The sequence below is a fragment of the Podarcis filfolensis genome (assembly GCF_964270895.1).
Source record: "Podarcis filfolensis genome assembly, chromosome: 14".
Lineage (NCBI taxonomy): Eukaryota > Metazoa > Chordata > Lepidosauria > Squamata > Lacertidae > Podarcis > Podarcis filfolensis.
The window spans coordinates 25,217,216-25,229,195 of NC_139616.1; the positions used below are offsets into that span (position 1 = coordinate 25,217,216).

The window sequence follows — 11,980 nt, forward strand, 5'->3', positions numbered from 1 at the left end:
TGCACCCTCAAGATTAATTAATAACCAGCGCTGGCTTTGGGCCACGCTCCAAGGATCAGGGAGAGATAAAGCCAGCAAAAGGGGGCAGGCAGGGGAATGCTTTTCTAAGAAGGGCATTTAAAAAAGGAGCTGGTGAGTTCTGTCTTTTAAAAATGAAATAGCACGGCAGTGCTTAGTTTTTGCAGAACCGCTGCATGTTATTTTGCACTTCGGCTCTGAGGCCAGAGGATAAAACGTTTGCAGAGATCCATTGTGTCGGGGACACCCTCCTGTGGCTAAGGGGTCCTCTGCAATCAGCCGAGGCTCACAGTTTAATCCAACCTTCGCCAAGATGATATCACCTGGATGTCTCAGACTACAACTCCCATCAGCCCCCAGGGGCCAATGTGGCTCTGTTCCCATCAGTTCCCGTGCCATACAGCTGGCTGGGGATGATGGAAGTTATAGACTGGAGGGCACCAGGTTGGTGAAGGCTGTTCTAGTCACATGTTGCTTGTCTCTGTACTGTCAGAGCGCTGGTCTCTTGGTGGAAGCCCCAATGATCTTAAATGGAATAGTGATGCGAAGCCTTGCAAACCCTCTCAGCATTGCCAAACCATCCTGTAACCACACTTCTGAAACTAGGGGTGTGTGGACAGCCCTACCCCCAGGAGATTTGCTTTCTGGCTTCCCTATAATCCCTGAGTTTCCCCCCCGCCCCACAAGAGGTACCTCTAAAGTCCTTTTGACTTTCTTCTTTTGACAAAATTCGGGGGGCAGCTCTTACGGAAACCACGATTTGCCGTGGGCCCTCTCTGTGTGTGTCCTCCGCCCATGCACTCAACCTCAAGGAGCAACATAAAGAGGCGGGGAGGGGTCTTTCGAGGGAGGGGTGTAGGGAGTAAAGCGAGCTGACGGCTGACTTAACTCCGAAGGTATGTCTCTGAAGAGTTGGCTTGTACAAACAAGCAGTTTGGGGCTGTGAAAGCGCTGCTCCAACAATGCCCCCCCCAACCTGTCACGGATCGCCTGTCTTGGGACCCGCCAATCTCGCCTCCTGCATAATAATGAAATAAAGAGGGAGGGAAAGCTTTTGAGGAGGGAGGGAGGGAGCTGGCGGAGTTGGTTGCAGGCCATGCCTCTTGCAAGTTTTCCACCACCAGATAAGTCCCTTGTTCTCCATTGGAGCTCTTAATGTAATGGGATAGTTCTGGAGGCAGGGTTTAGCTCTGTTTTATAGTGATGCATTCCAGCTGAAACTTGTAAGGCTGAGGTATTTTAAGTATACTGGCTTGATGAAAATGATTCGAAGCAGTGTTGGGGCAGGATGCGGGAGGGGGGCAGCGGAGGTTGACGACTACATTTTCTGGCTTTAAAGTACCATTTTCTGCAGGGGGAATTTTACTTCTCCCTTACTCAGCTACTTCTTACTGAGAATATTCGTCGTGGGCTGAGCCTTATGAATGAGAAAATATGCAGCATGGTCTCTAGAGCAAAAGAAGGGTCACAGAACAAATTTCGGAGTGGTTGGATTCAGGGATGTGATGCCCTGCATAGTCCCTTGATTCACCCTATGGCGAGCAAAATCAGAATACACTGTGCAAAAGTTTTGTAGTTTAAAGAAACGCAGAATAGGTCAGGGAAAGGCAAAGCATTCAGATTTGCTCCACCTGAGTAATCTGTGTGTGGGTCTCAGTCGTTCCCAGAATCCCACTTACCTTTGCGGAGAATTGGAGTTGTCTAAATGCAGGGTAAAATTAAATAAAGAAGCAAGGATTGTGCGTGGTGTCAATTAAAAGGGGAGTCGGACAGTAAGAAGTCCAATCTGGAGGATACCTCTGAGAGCTGCTCTACTATTTTTAAAAACAGTAAGAACATAAGAAGAGCCTTGCTGGATTTAGACCAAGGCTGAGCTAGTCCAGCATCCTGTTCTCACGGTGGCCAGCCAGATAGCTGTGGGAAACACGCAAGCAGAACCTGAACACAGGAACACCCTCTGCCCCTGTGGTTTCCAGCAACAGGTATTCATAAACATTACTATCCCTGGTGCAGAGCATAGAGCCATCGTGGCTGGTAGCCATTGATAGCCTCCTCCTCAATGAATTTGTCCAAACTTCCTTTAATGCCATCCGTATTGGGCCTTCTCAACACTGGCTCCAGCCTGCTGGAACGCTCTGTCTCATGAGACCAGGGCCCTGCGGGATCTGATTTCTTTCTGCAGGGCCTATAAGACAGAGTTGTTCCACCTGGCCTTTGGCTTAGAATAAGTTTGATTCCCTCCCTTTCTTTCTTTTTCCTTTCTCCTCCTGTGAAGAGGCTGCATCCTAATGTTTTAATGTTGTATCTTAGTCTTTTAAATTTTATTTTAATCAACTTGTTTTTATTATTGACTGTTAGCCGCCCTGAGCCTGGTCTTGGCTGGGGAGGGCGGGGTATAAATAATTTCTTCTTCTTCTTCTTCTTCTTCTTCTTCTTCTTCTTCTTCTTCTTCTTCTTCTTCTTCTTCTTCTTCCCGGTCTTGGCTGGGGAGGGCAGGGTATAAATAATTTCTTCTTCTTCTTCTTCTTCTTCTTCTTCTTCTTCTTCTTCTTCTTCTTCGGTTAGGTTGAGAGCGGGTGTCTGGCCCGAGGCCAGCCAGTGAGCTTCATGGCAGAGTGGAGATATAAACTCTGGTCCTAGTAGAGCACTGTAGCAACTACACAACACTGGGAAGTCATGTCCTTCATCCCAGATCTTCCTGTCAGTTGAGCGAGGGAGTTGTCCTATTCCAGGCAGGTTGCAAGCAACCCTTATATCCTGCACAGTTTTCAGGGATGAAAAGGCTACCGTTTGTCAAAGTGGAGAGAAGCCCCCTTTTTTTTGGCCAACAGTCTCAGCATTTATTATCATCAGGTGACTCTGAATGACATCCTTTTCCCCCCACAAGGAAGTTGCCCGTGGAATTTTTTGCAAGGACCACAAAGCCACTTGTTGCTTTCTGGGCCCAAGCAAACCGGTTGGAGGCAGGTGGCTGAGTTCCAGGGGTCTGGCTGGAAGCCCTAAGTTACGTGACATCCATGTCTCTTCCGCCGCCCCCACCCCATCCCTCCAGTCAATGTTATTTCCCTTGAATGGGTTTCAGAGTTCAACAGGAACTGCATCTTCCTCCACAAGGTTGGGCAATTAAGCTGCCTTCGGGTTTTTGAATCCTTCCCCTCAGAGCGGAGGCTAAGTGCTGGGTCTCAAAGGGACACCTCCTTTGGAAAACTGGAAAATCTGAAATCTGAGGTGCTTTTGTTTTCCTTCCTTCTAGAAAGAATATATTTTTATTACCTCTAGATTCCACAATTATATCTATCAACACATGCACACAGATATATATATATATATATATATATATATATATATATGCGCACATATACAGGTGAACAGCCTGTTCTAGATGGGGGTTGCATTCCCCCCCCAAAAAACATTGGCTTTGCCATCTTGAGGTGTTTATTGATACAGCAACGGAATTAGTAGCTCAAGTGACCTCTGTGGCTCAGCGTGGCTTTTATCAGCTGATCTGCAAGCTGTCATCTTACCTGGATGGTGATACCTTGGCTCCTATTCCTCATGTTCTGATAACGTCCCGTTTAGACTGTTGCATTATACATGGGGCAGCCTTTAAGAAAGGTCCGGAGACTGCAAGGGGTCCAGAGCAGGGATGTGAGATTAAGTGGGTCGACCTTATAGCACCTGTGTTTCGCCAGCTCTGCTCTCTCCCCGTCACCACCTCAGTCTGTTTCCAGCTCATCATTTTAAAGTGCTGGCTTTATCTCATTTAAAGCTATAAGCCAGTGGTTCTCAAATGCTTGGTTCCCTAAACCCATCCCCACTGTCTGCCGCTGTACCCTATAAAGAGCATTATTCACAATAGTGGTCTGCACGACTCACTAAGGAAGATAACAACACAATAACATTCAAAACAGCAGCAGTGAATTGCGCATTTATTCAAAATCCAGTTAAAACTATTTAATTGAATTAATCCAACAACGTGGTTGAACTTGGTCCAGTGATGCCAGCTTTTAGAAGTCTTGGTAGTCATTTACACCCCCGGTGCCCCCCTGCCAGCCCCTTGCATCTTAGTGCCGTCCTCAGTACCCTACCCCTCAGGGAGCAGTACCACCCACTTAGAGAACCACTGCTGTTGGTAACTTGGGAGCAGGCCAAAGTCACTTTCTGCCATAGTTAGGCTACCCAAACCTTTGGGTGCCCCCACCAAATGAAGCCAGCTGGGCAACCGTCAGCAATGGCACCCCAGTTGGAATAGCCTGTGCAGGGAGGTTCTCCTGGGGCCAACTTTCCATCTTTTCGTTCACCCTTTCTGGTCACCCAGGTCTTTTTAATCAATTAGGTCACCCAAGCCTCTGTCTTTTAAATGCATTTAATTTTGGGAGTTGCTGCCAAGCCTGCTTTGTTGTGTTTCTGCAGTTCCCCACCCCCACAAAATCATTTTCCATTTTTCTTTGTGTTCCATTTGTTTGTTGTTGTTTCACTTGTTTATCATAAACTGTCCAAATAAATCCCACGTCAAAGGGATCACAGCTCAGGGCAAACTGATCTACCAGACGATTGGGAAATTATTAACACAAGCAAATGAGCCAAAGAAGAAAAGCTGTTTTCATGTATGCACTTAAAAAAAAAAAAAGAGCATTTCCCCCCCTGCGACTGCTACTCTTGAGAATCCCCAAGGGCTTGGTTGATTGACAAAACATGAAACCATTTTCTTGCACCAGCCGGATTATTAAGCCTGTTGCATTGTCTGGCTGAGAGGTGGGGAAAGCAGCCTTATCTCCACCCCCCTTCCCTTTCTCCCCTTTTAAAATTGTAGAGTTACAACTCTCAAGTTAAAACTCTCTTTTAACAAAGCTGCACAGTTCCAGAGATTGTTCTCCAGGCAAGCGGGGTCTATATTTCCCCTGCCAGTGAAATTTGAGAATGAAAGGGGAAGGTGGGGGCAGTGTGGAGTGGGGCGGGGCAGGGGCACTAGGCCCCTGTTTTTGAAATCCGGTGAGTCAATGGAATCTCTCAAGCAAAATGATGGCATCAGCCTGTGTGCGAGTTAATCGGACTTGAAGGTATGAAGGCAGAGGGGTCAGGAGGCCGCCGTCTCATGATAGATTGTCAGGGAGCTGAATACCAGCTCCTTGCCAGGTCCGTAGCTCCGCCCTGAACCGAGAATCCTGGCCTGGTGCTGCACAGCCACAGTGGTGGAGCCAAGTCCGGCCAGAGCTGGAGAGACCAGTCCCCACACGCAGGAGCAGGCAGAGAATCATTGTTTGCCTTCTGATTCTCTGTTTGCTTACCAATCGAAGCCTGACATTTCTAAGTGGCTGAGCCCCATTTGGCCAGGGAAATGGCGGGGGGGGGGACGCTTTCAGAAAGGAAGGGGCTCCCATCTCTTCGACAGAGTTCCTTGGAGGAGGAGGGAAAGCATTTTGGAGAGTTCCGGGAAAATGTTTCCATAGGAATCCTCCAAAACGTTTGGGTTGGAATATTTATCAGACTCCAGGGTTATCTCTGGCATTCTTTCTGAACTGTAGTTTGAAGCAGAATAGAAGGCGACATCCAGCTCTTTTGGTCGGGGAAGAAAGTGACGGGGATTGTGGATTTTCACTGAACTTTGGTGGCAGTGGGTGAGAATCTTTGAGACTCGAGAGGAGTCATGGTGGCTTGAACTTGCCTTGGCCCTTCCACTGCCCTCTGGCAGACTCTCCTTCCAGCCTAGTGCCATCCAGATGTTTTGGAATCTGCCTCACATCAGCCTTGGTCAGCGCTTGACAGCTATCCTGGCTGGGGCTGGTGGGAGGCAGATTCCAAAACATCTGGAAGGTACCAAGGACCTTGGATCAATCTTTGCCAGCCTTGTGCCCACCAGGTTGGATGCCTGAAGACTCTTGGGATTAGCTGTGATTCCTGCATCGCAGGGGGTTGGCTGGATGATCCTTTGGAACCCTTCCAACACTGCCATTCTCTGAAGAAGAACAAAAGAAAAAAAAAGGGATCCCATTTACGAACTGGGTTACCCAGGGCTGTGGGGCACAGAGCCTGGGATTCTGTGTATGTACAGTAACTGCCCTGGAACAGTATAGGTGTTCTCCCACACTCCAGATCAAGCATGGGGAGCAAAGAATGAATCAAAGTAGAGTTGTAGAGTTGGAAGGGACTTTAAGGGCCATCTAGTCCAACCCTCTGCAATGTAGGGACCTTTTTGCCCAACGTGGAGCTCAAACCCCTGACCCTAAGATTAAGTTCCAACTGAGCTGTCTTGGGGCTATGAAGATGTGTGCAATATTGACCACTGCAGTGGCTAGCCATGTAAAACCTCTGGATTGTGCTGGACTTCCACCCACACCTGGTTAATGGAGCCAGGTCTCCTGTCTTCCAAGTTTTCACTGCTGACTAGAGTAAGCTTCTTGTGGCATCTACAAGCTTGCAGACTCTTGGACACAGAGGAACACAAGAAGCTGCCTTTTACTGAGTCCATCTAGTTCAGCATTGTCTACACTGGCAGAAGCTCTCTGGGATTCCCAGACAAGGGATATTTCTCAGTCCTAGCTGGAGATGCTGTGACTTATCTGCGTGGCTCTTCCTGAGCTAGGAACTGCAATGTTTGGCACAGGGGGGTGGAGTGGGGGTGGGCAGCCTTAAGCCTCCTTAACAGAGTCGGGGAAATAAATCCTCTGAGCACTTGAGAGGCAGGAGATGCTGGGCGTGTGCAGAACTTGAGTGTGGTTCAGCTGTGGCAGCAGAAAAGAGCCGAGCGAAAGGCGGGGCAGCCAGGGAATTGACGCAGATAGGGTGCTTGCAGGAGGACTTTCTGTTTATTTTACGGTCATCCTTGGAATCCCCCGAATGGTTTTTTTTGGAAAAGAGCCTGCTGAGCTCTCCAGATTACATGTTTTGAAAGCAGCTTCACCTTTCCAGGGCCCCTTTCAAGGATGTCAATTCCTGGGCTGCACAGTTTTGCAAGTGGGGCAACGGGAGGCAACCCTTGGGTTATCGCTCTGCCTGTTTCCTGGGGCCGTGGAATAGGGGCAGGGAAAGGAACTGGGGGGGGGGGATTTTCCCGATGCTCCTTTCTAAGCCCTAAATCTTTGATTGTCACTATGTCACTAACGCAGCCCTGTTGAAAGTCCAGTTGAACTGGTTTGCAAATCGCACACACAAAATCCCGAGCGCCTTTGGGATAAGCTGCATTTGGGTGACGGAGGTCCACTTCTGACGCCAGTTGAACACGCAACATGAGGTTTGCTGCTTTGGAAACTAACCTGCCCTTTCTGCATCTCCTCTTCTCCTTAGATGCCAGCATGTCCCCTGACGCCATTAAGCAAAGCCATTGGTGCAACGTCGCCTACTGGGAGCACCGGACGCGCGTCGGGCGCCTCTACACCGTGTACGAACAGTCCGTCAGTATTTTCTATGACCTACCTCAAGGAAACGGCTTCTGCCTGGGACAGCTGCAGCTGGAGAACAGGAACGAGACTGTCCGCCGGACTCGAAGTAAGATTGGATATGGGATTTTGCTCAGCAAGGAGCAGGACGGCGTGTGGGCCTACAACCGCAGCGAGCACCCCATCTTCATCAACTCCCCGACACTGGACATTCCCAATTGCCGGACTCTCATCGTGCGCAAAGTGATGCCCGGCTACTCGATCAAGGTCTTCGACTACGAGAAGTCTTGCCTCTTGCAGCACGCCACGGACTTGGGGTACCCCGACGGGCCTTTCGACCCTAACAGTGTCCGGATCAGCTTTGCAAAAGGCTGGGGCCCTTCCTACTCCAGACAGTTCATCACCTCCTGCCCTTGCTGGCTGGAGATTTTGCTCAACAACCACAGATAGCCGCTCCAGCCTTGGAGGAGGAGGAGGAGGAGGAGGAGAGCCGAGCGGGACACGAGACTTATCCCCAAATATCATCTACCTAGATTTAATATAAAGTTTTATATATTATATGAAAATATATATTATACTTGTAATTATGGAGTCATTTTTACAATGTAATTATTTATGTATGGTGCAATGTGTATATGGACAAAAAAAGGAAAATGCACTTTGGCTTAGAGGTCTTTCAATACAGTTGTGTTTGTTTTTAAGGAGGAAAAAAATTATACAGCAAAAATTGGAAGTAGCGCCATGTTTGGGCTGTATAGTTTTTTATATTAAAAAAAATAGTAATACCCAGGAAAAAAAAAAAGCTAATACCAGACACTCGTTGATAATAAAGTATTTGCATTATAGGTTTTGCCCCCCTGCCCCAAAGTGTCTAATTTTTAAAACAAAGGAAGAATATGTAAGGAAACGTACTTCTAGGATATGAACAAAAAGGGATTTTGAAGTCCAAAATGGAGCTGAGAAGTTTGCGCCTGCAAGTTTTCTCTCTCCACTCCCCAAACCTAACAGTTGTTTTACCTGGGTGGCCTTAGTTACCCTTAAACAATGATAATCAAGAACACGGACAATTTTGCTGTATACAGTCATACAGAACCCAGCCTCTTGTCGTGTTGCAGCCTGCAGATCAGGGGTCAGCAATCTTTTTCAGCCGTGGGCCGGTCCACTGTCCCTCAGACCATGTGGGGGGCCGGACTATATTTTGAAAAAAATAATGAACGAATTCCTGTGCCCCACAAATAACGCAGAGCTGCATTTTAAATAAAAGCACACATTCTACTCATGTAAAAACACGCTGATTCCCGGATCGTCGGCAGGCTGGATTAAGAAGGCGATTGGGCCTCATCCGGCCCACGGGCCTTAGGTTGCCTACCCCTGCTACAGATCATGGATTTTCCCAGTAGGTAAAAGGTACCATATACCTACTCAGACCATTGGTTGGTGTAGCTCAGTATTGTCTACACTGGCTGGCAGCAGCTCCCCAGGGTTTCAGGCAGGGTCCCTCCCACACTGGGGCCTAAACCTGGGACTTTTTGCATGTTAAACCATGTGGTCCACCACTGAGCTTTGGTTTCCCCCTCTAAATAAAGTAAGGCTGTAGTCCACATGGTTTGAAATTAAGGGGCTGATTTAAATAGGTAGTTGTGTCATATCATGCCAGATCATTAGCTCAGTGCTGTTGATACTAAGCTGCTCTCCCAGGCTTCAGGCAAGAGTTTCTCCCAGCTCTGCCTGGCGATTAAACCTGAGGCTTTTTGCATGCAGAACAGCTGCTTACCACTGATCCACACAGCCCTTCCGTAAAATTTCCCTTAAATGTTTTTAAATGTGCCAAAATGAGCCTCTCCCAAGTGTTTGTTCTCAAGTGACTCAAGAGGACTTATGGCACAAATTTTCACTTTTGTCACCACAGCTAAAGAACCAGCCTTTGCTAAACAGGAGCAGTGGGGGGAAGCCATAATATGCAGCCAATCAGCATATCTTTCAGCACTGTGCATTGTTAATTCTACCTTTCATGGCTGTGGGGAAAGGCAGCAAGATCTGTTAGGCACTCTGAGCTTCCTGCCATCTACAGCTTTTTACATGCACACACACACTCCAGCTTAGTCTTACAGCCTTAAGGACTACATATCTCTTTTCTCTCTCTTTTTAAATGCAAGACTCCCAAGGAGTTCAACTGACCACTCAGGGCAAAATTGCACAACTGCAGGAAAGGGACAACAGTCCTGGATAAAAGACACTGCAGGGTAGTTTTCTTTTCGGTGTGATGAACTTCTGAATGACTCCCCCTAATACAGAGTTTTGCCAAGATAAAAAAACTACCAAGGATTCTGGGATGTGGGTATCCAGCCCTTTGCTCTGTAAGTGCTTTTGCATAGATTTGCATGTGGAGTGGGGTTTCAGGAGGGCATGTTCCTTTGGGCAGGGACTGGTCTAGACGTTTCTTGCGAGGACTCGCCTCTATGATTTCAGGATCCTTGCGGGGGGCCTTACATTATCTCCATTCAAAGAAACTGCAAATATTTATATTGAGCCAGCTTCGTAGGTAAGCAAATTTCTACTTGAGAAAAGCCTATACAGTGGTACCTCGGGTTAAGTACTTAATTCGTTTCGGAGGTCCGTTCTTAACCTGAAACTGTTCTTAATCTGAAGAACCACTTTAGCTAATGGGGCCTCCTACTGCTGCCGCGCCGCCGGAGCACGATTTCTGTTCTCATCCCAAAGCAAAGTTCTTAACCTGAAGCACTGTATCTGGGTTAGCGGAGTCTGTAACCTGAAGCGTATATAACCTGAAGCGTATATAACCTGAGGTACCACTGTACAGTGGACGTTCGGGTTGCGAACGTGATCAGTGCGGGATGTATGTTCGCAACCCGCAGTGGCGCATCTGCGCATGTGCAGGTTGCAATTTGGTGTGCATGCGCAAAGCGAGATTTAGCACTTCTGTGCATGCGCAAAACCTCCAAACCCAGAAGTAACCTGTTCCAGTACTTCTGGGTTTCAGCGGGTCCATAATCCGAAAAAACACAACCTGAAGCATCTGTAACCCAAGGTATGACTGTACAGACAACACAACGGTTTGTTTTTTTGTTGTCGGTTTGCTTTTTTTGGGGGGGGCTTATGGTGCTCATTTGGGTAACAATGAGACAACCGAAAATGAAAACAAGAACCAATGAAGGAGGGGCTTAGTGCCAAGCTTTCTCCCTGGCCGTTGGATTTTTGTGTATGTTTCTTGCTTTGGAGCAAGCGAGTTCACAGATGCCAGCACTGCTGGCAACTGCATTTTGACATTGTAGCCAAGGAAGCAGCCTTTGCAAGACAGGAGCTGTGTGGAAAGTGCTACAAAATTGGTAGGCGAGCCCAGAAAACCCAGCACCTGTATTTTCTTGCGATAGCTAATGAAGCAGGCTGTGCTGGACAGCAGCTGTTCTGGATAAACGCCGCTGAACTGGTAGGTGAACTTGGGTCTAGCATTACCAGCATTTGTATTTCCCCGCGCTCTCATTTTAAACAATTAGTGCGCTCTCTCTCTTCCCCTCCCACACCCCCATGCTTCCTGTTCTGGGTCATCAACTATCAAGAATGTCACCCTCTTTTGCCTGACTGGTTCTGCAGGCTCCCTCCCTCTTCCCCCCCATCCCCCAACCTTGGTCCAGCCTTAGAAAAAAATTTAATTACAAAAGGCAGCATTTCTCTCTCTCCCTGCAAACCCCCCACCCCTACCACTTCCATGAGCGAGTCCACCAAATCCCCTTTTAATGAAGGCTTTAACGCAGCATCTGAAACACATTACCAAATCCTGAACTTCCAAGGCGCTCCGTGGAGATGCTAATCCCAGCTGCTTGTTTATAGCAACCTATTTGACGGAGAGGGCACACAGCACTCCTCTTTGGAATGCTGCAATTCAAGAAGCAACTCTCGAGGAGGAGAGAGGGCTGCTAGCCACCACGGCTACGATCTGGCTCCAGGGTTGAAGGCAGAAATGTTGCTGAATACCAGTTGCTGGAAACCACAGGAGGGGAGGGTGCTTGGGCTTGGGTCCTGCTTGTGGGGTTCCCAGAATGGGTATCCGGCTGGCCACTGTGAGGACAGGATGCTGGCCCTGATGGGCCATTGGCCTGATCCAGCAGGCTCTCCTTATGTTCTTAAACGATGCCTTTTCTGTTCTACTCGCTACATAATTGTGCAGCCAGATGGGTTGCAGAAAGCGAGGTCCCCTTACACTACTCTGGTAAGAAGGATCTCCCATCCAGGTACCACTTTCTGCTCAGATACTTGTTCCTCTTGGAAGGGCTGTAGTTCAGGATGCCCCCTGCCTGAAACCCTTAAGAGCTGCTGCCAGTTAGTGCCGACAGTACTGAGCTAGACAGACCAGTAGTCTGACTCCGTGTAAGGCAATAGCCTGTGTTTCTCTGCAGCTGAAGCAAACAGCGTTCAAGTCCCTAACACGAAGCAAGTAGCGTCCCTTCTGTTGCATCATCACGCTGGTCCCTCTTGCCATATTCTCCTGTAACAAGCAGCAGCTCTCCACGTAAGGCTGCCCAAAGGCCCTGGTGCGAAATCATGGAGAGCCACAGCCGCATAGCATC

At 48.2% G+C, this 11,980-nt stretch overlaps 1 protein-coding gene across 1 annotated transcript in view; it reads left to right on the top strand.

Moving 5' to 3' along the window:
* SMAD6 (SMAD family member 6) overlaps positions 1–8,239 on the top strand; it is a 56,283-nt gene extending 48,044 nt beyond the window's left edge. Inside the window, exon 4 of the mRNA XM_083586729.1 lies at positions 7,303–8,239. Within this exon, the coding sequence (XP_083442855.1) occupies positions 7,303–7,844 (542 nt within the window). The 3' untranslated portion in view covers positions 7,845–8,239. The remainder of the gene's footprint in view (positions 1–7,302) is intronic.
* Positions 8,240–11,980: the final 3,741 nt, after the last annotated feature.